The sequence below is a fragment of the Podarcis liolepis genome, assembly GCF_965112155.1.
Source record: "Podarcis liolepis genome assembly, chromosome: 12".
Lineage (NCBI taxonomy): Eukaryota > Metazoa > Chordata > Lepidosauria > Squamata > Lacertidae > Podarcis > Podarcis liolepis.
In genome coordinates this window covers 51381851-51391717 of record NC_139563.1, presented here as the reverse complement: position 1 = coordinate 51391717, position 9867 = coordinate 51381851, and the positions used below count along the sequence as shown (strand labels likewise).

Below are 9867 nucleotides of genomic sequence, written 5' to 3'. Positions count from 1 at the left end.
TGTAAGTGAAATTATTATTCTAACAGATATACATTTATTTATTTTTATAAATGCTTTCCAAATGTCATTATATTTGCCCACACACAATCTATGACTTCAATACAACTTGCTTCCTGTAGGATTGTAGTCTTATCTGCCTACCAAAAAACGCCAGCTCCTTTTATTCAAGGCTGTTCCTTAAATGATGTGGAAGAAGGGAGAAGAAGCAATGGTAAATACTGGGAAGGCGAACAAGTGGCCTCTGCTGCCACTCACAGCCTGGTACTGGTACTCCACGCGCCTCAGTGCTTTTGCTAAACCAGAGATACAAAATATGCAAGGGGGACTTACAACAAAACGTTTCTCATGGATGCTGCTCAGGGCTTGAGCAGCTGCTCATGCCTTCTTCCAGGATACTCCATTCCGCTCCCCGCCCAAGTCAGCATTCTGTGGCCACTGAGCATGCTCAGTCCTCCATGGATTGTTTAGACTCCCCTGCAATTTTTCTTTTTTGTCTTTCTGCAAACTTTGGGATCCCCTTGGGCCTGGTGAGTCTATATGCTCTCGAGTTTTAATAAAATAAAATTTAAAATTTGACTTAATTTAAAATTTAATTTAATTTAAAATTTAATTTAATTTTAATTTAAAATTAATTTAATTTAAAATTTAATATAATTTTAATTTAAAATTTAATATAATTTTAATTTAAAATTTAATATAATTTTAATTTAAAATTAATTTAATTTAAAATTTAATTAAATTAAATTCAAATTTAATTATAATCCCCCTTCATTCATGCCCAGCCTCTTCTTCCTTCAGCGCGCAAGTAGGGCGTGGATTTGACTGCGCAAAGCGCACCGACGAGGGTGAATAGCTGCGTGGCTCAGCGACGCCTCGCGCCCTCTTCCGCTTTCCCCGCACATGGCGGCGCTCCAACAGAGCCCCGGAAGTGAGAGGCGGCGCCGCGTGCGGCGCCGAACTCTTCCCTCCAGGCGCGTCCCGCTTCCCCCCGCCCCTGCGCCGAGTCCCTGACGTCACCACGCCTTTCCCGGCGGAAGCGCCTCGCGATTGGCGGGCCGGCCGACTATATATAGGCGTCACGAGGCGCCGCGGCCTTCTTTCTCTCCGACCCCAGGGAGGCCTCCATACGGCGTTGTAGCCGCGTGAGTTGGCGCGGGGAAGCGGGCGGGGAATTGGGGGGGGGGGGAGCAAAAAGGCGTCTTCGGAGGAGGAAGAGGGAGCCGGGGCGGCAGCTTGGGGGGAGAAGACGGGGCTGGTCCCCCTTCCGCTGGTGGGCCCTTCGCTCGAGGCCTCGCAGCTGCAGCGGAATAACCCGGCCTTGGGGGCGCCCTGAGAGGCCCCGAGCGCAACCCGTGCTGAGGTTTTAACCCAGATCAGGAATATATACATTGCTATCACTGGATTTCCGTACCGCCCTTCATCCGCAGAGCGCTTTGCAATCTATCTATAATAACACAAATATAGCACAAATGTATATGTATGTGTGTGTGTGTATATATGTATACATGTGTGTGTGTGTGTGTGTGTGTGTGTGTGTGTATATATATATATATGTGTGTGTGTGTGTGTATATATATATATACACACACACACACATATATATAATCACATATATATATATCACACATATATATATATATAACACACAAGTTCGTTGCAAGCAAGAGCAATAACACACCCGAACACTGTTTAAATGGCCCTGGACGGTTCAGTTGGCCAAAAGTCATGGGGAATAGGAATAATTTTTCCTTGGTGCCTAAAGGTAATGGATGCCGGCGATCGCTCCTTGCTTCACCTCTAGCTGAAGCAATTCTGAATCCTGACGTCGTTACATAGTTAATTTGATGTTCCTTGCCGTTCCTCCCCCCCCCCCCCCGCCTTTGACAAGGACTCGAGGCAGATTACAGATAAAATAGGGACATAGATGCGGGGGGCGATCCTTAGAAAGGACAACACATTAGGTGTATATACATGATATTGAAAAGGACGGTGCTGCACCAGCCTTTTCATTGCAGTCAGTTTCCAAAAGCCTGTAAGGTCTCTCTAAAGACTGCAAGGAGAGAACCGGTTTTAAGTTCTCTAGGAAGGGAGTTCCAGAGTCTGGGAATAACATCTACTGTACAATGTAAATAAAACACAGAGAAAATGTTAATTTGCCTCAAAATATCTGCTTCCATTTTTTTTAAAAAAAAGAGCTCCCAGATGAGTAGTCTTGTTTGGCCTTTCTAAGAAATATTACTCCATTGCAAGCATTGAATGGTTTCCCCTGATTTGGAGACCATAGTCACTTTTTATATGATGGTTGTGTATATTTTGAGCTTGGCAACAGAATCATGGGCTTTTGTTGCTTAATAGCCTCCCGGGAAGGTTGAAACCCTTTAGAAACATATAAAGAAAACATAATTTTGATACCAATTTAAACTTAATAGTAATTAATTTTATATAATAGGCTTAGCATAAAGGTTGCAATTTTTCATTTTGAATTGCTGCAGTTTGTTGTAAGGTGCCCTATTTATTTAAAGCACTTTTATGATCTTCCAGCCAAAAAAGGTTCCCAGAGCAGGTTGCATAAAACCAATGATAGGATCACCCAAGTTTGCATGCTTCCAAGTTCTTTAAATGACCAGCATAAATGGAAACGGCTGAGAAGAGAAGCCCAACAAAGCTGATGCAGGGATCCTATTTCCAATCTCTGCCTCTGCTGCAGCCTAATGGCTGCTTTTAGATGACAGTTTTAGGCCAGACATGTGATGAGGTTGCCTCTTCAATTGCCACGATATAAGATCTTATATAAGATCTTTTTCCCGCCCACCTAGCAGTTTGACATCACGTCAAAGTGCAAGTAGATAAATAGGTACCGCTCTGGCGGGAAGGTAAACTGTGTTTCCGTGTGCTGCTCTGGTTCGCCAGAAGTGGCTTAGTCATGCTGGCCACATAACCCAGAAGCTGCGGACAAATGCTGGCTCCCTCGGCCAATAGAGCGAGATGAGCGCCGCAACCCCAGTCGTTCACAACAGGACCTAACCGTCAGGGGTACCTTTACCTTTAAGATCTTTCTTAAATCACAAAGTTACTGTAAATCACATGCAGAACCCAAGGTTTTTTATCATTCTTGTATTGAAGAGGACTTTGCAATCATATATCTGCCTCTGCAGTGACAGTAGTTCACTATTGCTCTTATTTTATAGATTGGCATGGAGACCTGACAGTGATGTACCTGTCCCATACTAACATAAGCTGATTCTGTTTTAGGTTTCCTGTCGTTGCTTTAAAAGGAAACTTCACAATGTCCGGAGGTCTTGATGTTCTGCAGATGAAGGAGGAAGATGTCCTCAAATTCCTTGCTGCAGGAACCCACTTGGGAGGCACCAATCTCGACTTTCAGATGGAACAGTACATTTATAAAAGAAAAAGTGATGGTAAGAATCTTGTAGAATGTCAGGGTGATTTTTTTAATAGTCTGTTGTTTGTGGCGATGCTAGACTCAGCAGTGGCTTATGAGTGCAAAGTAGCATTGGATTTTACATTTTTCTGTTCAGTTATTTATATATTCAGTCTATATACTACTGCTTAGTGCTTTTCACTTCCTTTAGTTCTATTCCTTGCCAAGAATGCACATGCTGAACTTGCCTATTCAAATAAGTGAATTGCTTTTGTCAATTGTTCTATGTCTAAGCCAGGGCTGGGAATTTCTGGCCCTCCAAATGTTATTAGGCTACAACTACCACCATCCCTGTTTATTAGCCATTTTTGCTAGGGCTGATGGGAGGACTCTTCTAACAATATGTGGAAAGGGTCCCAGGTTCCCTGTTCCTTGTCCTGGCCTATCTTGCAGTACTCTAGGAGTAAACTGACATCTAGGGGTTCTTTACATTTCAGGACAGGTTTTTTGTACTTTGTTTTACTTCTTTGTGTTCTGATGTTTATCATGGAGACATGTCACAAAGAATAGCTTTGGTGGCTTGAGTAAGATTCGATATATTTCAGGCAGCTTGATCTGCATGTTTGGTTTTAGCTGCACGCTATTAAAGCTCAGAGGTGAGGTCAGTTTCTGGCCTATGAACTCTTGAGTGTCGGAAGTGTGCTACAGTAAACTCTGGCAGGATTTTCGCTAACGCCAGGAGAGCCATGCTCTATGACTGGAGTTTGATAGTAGTCACTGCCACATCCATGCCAAGCTTGATAAAGTGAAGGGACATGTTTAATAATACTGTGTAAACGTGCACCTCAGCATTTACTATTGAGGCACTATGAGTGGGAAGGGAATCACCCCCTTCTGCAAAATTGTCCTCTGAAGTGTAACCACAGCAAAACAGTAAGTGTAGGAACCCTCATGCCACTTGCACATTCCTTTGAATCGTCACTTCCCAGATGGAGGCAAACCAGAGGATGAAATCAGTACATCCCCATGTCTTTTTGGAGCCATTTTTCATTCTCATGCACTCGTATCATTTTAACAAGGGGGAAAGACAAGTGCAAACAACTGCAGTCGGGAAGCAAGATTCAATACAAGTGCTTCCAGTTGCCAGTTTCTGTTATTTAAAACACCATTGCGTTTTATGTAGGTATTTACATCATCAATCTGAAGAGAACGTGGGAAAAGCTGCTTTTGGCAGCTCGTGCCATTGTTGCCATCGAGAACCCGGCTGATGTGAGCGTTATCTCCTCCAGGAATACTGGACAGGTATGGGAGTATGTCTAGGAATGCGATTTGTGTGGCTTCTCAGGAAAATACATAGTATCATGATAGGGTTGGCTCTAGTATTTTTGCAAATGTGCCAGCACTTGTCTCAAAATAACCATGCAAGCCAGGTCTCTGTTGAAAATGCAACATAAATTCTAGAAGAAATGCAACTATTTCAGCCTGCTTATTATCTCCCCACTGTAGCGTGCCGTTCTGAAATTTGCTGCTGCAACTGGAGCTACACCAATTGCTGGCCGTTTCACTCCTGGCACTTTCACCAATCAGATCCAGGCTGCCTTCCGTGAGCCCCGCCTCTTGGTAGTCACTGATCCAAGAGCTGACCATCAGCCACTGACTGAAGCATCATATGTAAACATCCCTACCATTGCCTTGTGCAATACCGATTCTCCCCTGCGCTATGTGGATATTGCAATTCCATGCAACAACAAGGTAGTGTATACTCTTTATGTCTATCCATGGTTTTCTTTTAAAGGCATTTTCTGGGTGTGATTTTCAAAGTTTGCAGTCAAAGCTTACTGCTGTGTTTTGATAGAAGGCAGCAACTAGTTTTGGAGGGGGGAAATGGGTTGTGTGCACATTGTTAGAGCTCAGAGCTGAGGTCAGTTTCTGGCCAATGAACTCCTGAGTGTAGGAACTGTGCTACATCAATCTTGGCAGGATTTTTCGCTAACGCCACAAGGACTTTCACGGTCCAATGAGTGGAGTTTGATAGTGATTCTTGCCACACCTTTATGAGAAATGATACAGGTAGCTGAGGGACGTACCTAGCTTATTTTTAATGTATTTTACCCCATTGTTCTGCTTTTGAATTTGCTGAGCAGTCTTGCCAAAACTTGATTGCCTGTGGCTTTTTAACAAAATACGTTTTTTGCCAATTTACCCTATAATTTTCTGAATTATTATTATTTTGAGAATCTTGGTCCTAATGGATAAATATCTAATCTGTGCTCCAGGGGGCTCATTCAGTTGGCCTGATGTGGTGGATGTTGGCTCGTGAGGTCTTGCGTATGCGTGGTACTATTTCCCGTGAGCACCCGTGGGAGGTCATGCCTGATCTCTACTTCTACCGGGATCCTGAAGAGGTAAGCTCGGATTGGCACACAGTATTGTGTTGGGATTTTAGGACGAGGAAGGAAAAGGAGAGCATAACCTTGGCAAAGCAGCATGGCCCGTACCCTGTCCGCTCAGTCCCTACCCAGAGGTTCACAGTATGAGGAGGCACTTCTGGAGCAAAATGTTTCTTTAACGTTTACACTATGTGTGATTGACACTTGATGGTTTCACTAGTGGGGCACCAAAGTTAGTCAAATACATAAACTCTCTTTAGAGGAACCTTTCAACAGCTCTATTGAACCAGCTCTTTGGTAGACCTTTTCCAGCTAGAATGGCTATCAGTGTTCTAACCAGCAACACCCACTCAGCCCCTTCTGGGATTTAATTTCCTCTGATGGGACCAAAGCTGGGTTGCCCTGCCTAGCCATCCCCACTCAGATGCTTCAAACCCCAGTTGCTCACACTGACAGCCCAGCTCCTACAGGGAGAGTCAAATACCTATCTGCTAGGTCCCTGTCTAACCTGCAGACAATCCGTGTCTGCCCTCTCTGACAGGTGCATGGCCCAGTTGATTAGGGCATGGTGCTTGATAATGCCAAGGTTGCAGGTTTGATCTCTGTACGGGAGAGCTGCATATTACTGCATTGCAGGAAGTTGGATAAGCCTCAGGGTCCCTTCCAACTCTGTGGTTCTATTGTGACTCTTAAAGCTCTGCATCTAACTGCTTTCTCCTGATTGGCTCTGGGTCTCTCCAGCTCTCATTGGCTGCCGGGTCACCAGGAGGCAGGCCCATAGCTTGTCCGTCGCAGAATATATCTAACATTAGCTTGCGTTAATCTCTCTCTCAGATTGAAAAGGAGGAGCAGGCTGCAGCTGAGAAGGCGGTTACAAAGGAGGAATTCCAAGGCGAATGGACTGCGCCTGCACCCGAATTCACTGCTCCGCCGCAGCCTGAGGTGGCTGATTGGTCTGAAGGAGTGCAAGTGCCGTCTGTGCCAATACAGACAACATTCCCAGCTGGTAAGTATCTTGAAAGATGAAACTACATCTCTTGATGACAGCAAACTGTAAAGTTATTTGGCACTTGCGTCAGTGGTGTTTCCATCTTCTCCAACAGAGGTTTCTGTGATAAAATTTCGAGATTTATTAGTTCTCAAACATGACAGGGAGGGTTGGGGGTGTTTGCTTGAGTTTAACATTTCTGATGGTGGTTTTACGTATGTTTTTTTCCCAGAGGACTGGAGTGCACAGCCTGCCACTGAAGACTGGTCTGCAGCCCCCACTGCTCAGGCAACTGAGTGGGTAGGGACTGCCACGGAATGGTCTTAATACATCTACAGGAATTCATGAGTACAGTGAAAAATAAAGATCTTTCTTAATACAAGGCTTTGCTTTCTTTTCTGATATGTAGTGTTGTCCTGGTGCTCTCTGAGATCCATGAGCTCATATATATAAAAAATAGGCATCGTGCCACAATCAAGTCACCCACAATGTTACAGAATCTTACAATCTGACATTTGATAAATGTTAGAAGTTTATGCATCAATGATGTTTTATAGTGATTGTGTATTTTACAGGGCATGTTTGAATAATTTTGGTCACATCCATGCTATGATGCAGGGCCCACTGTGGCAGCTGATAAATTTTATTAGCTAGTGGTCATGTTTTTGAATTAAGTAGACTATTGGGCCAGCACATTAACTTTGAGCAGTATGTAATTTCTGAAAAGAGACAGCAAAGTGCTTTTTAACCCATTTCTCCTCTGTGTGAATAGCATTGGGGGCTTTTTTAGAGCTGAAGCTGGTTTGTAGCACAAAACGAAATAAAAAGATTCCTTTTGTTTCGACAAGTACGGCAGACCAACACGGCTACCTACCTGTAACATGTTTCACAAAAGTTTAAGGTCATAGCCACTCAGAAAAAAGGACAATACCTTTACTAGGTCAACCAAAATGTTACAAAATAGTGTGTAAGCTTTCCTGTACTTCAGAAATCTTCACCCGCCTGTATGTTAAAGATGGGGAGAAAAAGGTAGCTGGTGTGCCTTTGCTGAAAGTCTTAAGAATTTGTGTAGGAGCAGTTAGCAGATAAGCAAAGGAAACCTTTTCAGATACTGTAGGTTTCCAATAGCACCCTGGTCTTATGGGAAGGAGCACTCTAGAGCAGTGTTTCCCAACCTTTTTTGGGCAAAGGCACACTTGTTTCATGAAAAAAATCTCGAGGCACACCACCATTACAGCCCCGTGACGTCAGCGCGCAGCGTCACGCCGGGAGGGACGCACGAAAGTGTAAGTTTCAATTTTCCCCCCTCCCCCTTGCCTTCCTTCTGTGCCAACCGCCAAAAAGCCAAGAAAAAAGCCAAGACTTTAGGGCAGCAGGTCGACATGGAAGAAGCTCCTACCTAAGGACAGGTGCGACGGCCGTGTCCTCTTCTGCCACGCTTGGCAGCCCTGCCTCACGGTCGTGACTCCCACCCTGATTTCTCCCCACAGGTCAAGTGGCACAGGCAGCCCAATGTGTCCAGCCCAGACACAAGCCCCGCTTCCCCACTCTAGATCCTGAATGCGACCAAGTGCTCTGGACTCCCGAGCAGGGTGGGAAAGAGGACTCGCGTCTGGTAGCCTCCGGGCTCCTCGCCTGCTCGAGGGATGGCATTGCAGGCAAGCTGCCGGCCGTCGCCATCGCCGCCCCCTCATGCGAGTGGACCTGCCCGGAGTGGTGGGCCGGGGGAGGCTCGCTCTCTGTGGGGATGTGGCCCGCACGCGCGGCCCCGCTTCCTCCTGCCCAGGGCTGAGCTCCTTACCCGCAATCTCGGTCTCGCGCACGCGGATCCCACTTATTCCGAAGCTCGCGCCACTAGCCGGGGCTCTCACTCCGTGCCAGGGCGAGGCAGCGCGACCCACTGACGTCATCGCGGCTCACCGCCGCCCTCGACTTCCCTGTTCCCTCCCCTCCCTCGGGTCGCCGTGGTTATCGAGGACTGCAAGCTGCTCGGGCGAGCGTGGGGCATTAAGTGGGAGAAGGAAAATTAAAATTAAAACTCGCCTGAAGGCCGCCTCCGGATATGAAGCTATCTTTCGAATTTTTTAATTTTTCCCGCGGCACACCAGGCAACATCTCGTGGCACACTAGTGTGCCGCGGAACAGTGGTTGGGAAACACTGCTCTAGAGACCAATGCTGCACAGAGATCAGTCGGACCTTAAGCAGGGTCAGTCTGGAAAGTGGGATGGCTCCTGCCACTGGAGAGGAGGCAAGGAGCTGAGACCCTGCCTGATCCATACTAGATAAGACCTTTATTAGGCTTTCTCTTGACTATCTAGAGGTTCAGGCAGGGTTGGTCTGGCTAGATGAATGATTCTTCCCCTGGTATGGAGGCAAAAGACTTGACCCAACCCAAGCTCTCCAGTAAGAAATATCCCTTTACTAGGGATGTCTTTCATCGATAACTGGCAAAACTTAAAAGAGTTTTTTTTAAAGTTAATTATAGCTCTATGCCAGTTCTTTTACACAAACATGCATATAATTCACACATACTTTAACTGATGGGATAATCTGAGTCCAAGCAATAGCTAAATTTCAGCCGTGGTTTGGAAAATAAACGCAAGGACATACTATAATATACAAATTCCAAGGATCTGTTACTACAACATCATTGTTTATTTGTATGCCACCTTTTCATAGTTAAGCCGTGCTGAAGGTGGCTTATGACATGAAAAGATTTACAAAATATAACAAGTCATAAGCGATAAAAGTCAAAGGGCCACAAAACACACCTGTTCTTAAACCTGCCACAGTGAGGTTTGGAAAAAAGATTCCTATGGGAGCCAGCAGAATGCTTTTTTCAAGCCAAAATATGGGGCATTTTTGCTGGAGAGGGCTTCAAGTGCACAGGGAGGGGAGAGTTACATCAATTCACATATTTTGCTAGCATTTGAACCCACCATGGAAGGTAGGTTAGAAGTAATGTTCTCATATTGCAGATTGGTCATGGTGAGAATGCAGGGAGTGGAATCCTTTGAGCTGGGAGTAAGAAGTTTTGAAGCAGTGGCTTTTACGTCACTTCTTTTGCTCTTAACAGTTCTTAAAATGTAGCTGCTTTTGTATTGGG

The 9867-nt window shown here is 45.2% G+C and overlaps 1 protein-coding gene across 1 annotated transcript; it reads left to right on the top strand.

The window, feature by feature from the left end:
- Positions 1–987: 987 nt before the first annotated feature.
- Positions 988–7142, top strand: LOC310689938 (small ribosomal subunit protein uS2). Its single transcript, XM_083468532.1, has 7 exons — positions 988–1142; positions 3253–3419; positions 4566–4684; positions 4889–5134; positions 5659–5787; positions 6607–6778; positions 6993–7142. The coding sequence occupies exons 2-7, from the start codon at positions 3287–3289 to the stop codon at positions 7085–7087; spliced, it is 894 nt and encodes a 297-aa protein (XP_083324658.1). The 5' UTR covers positions 988–1142; positions 3253–3286; the 3' UTR covers positions 7088–7142.
- The last annotated feature ends 2725 nt before the right edge of the window (positions 7143–9867 follow it).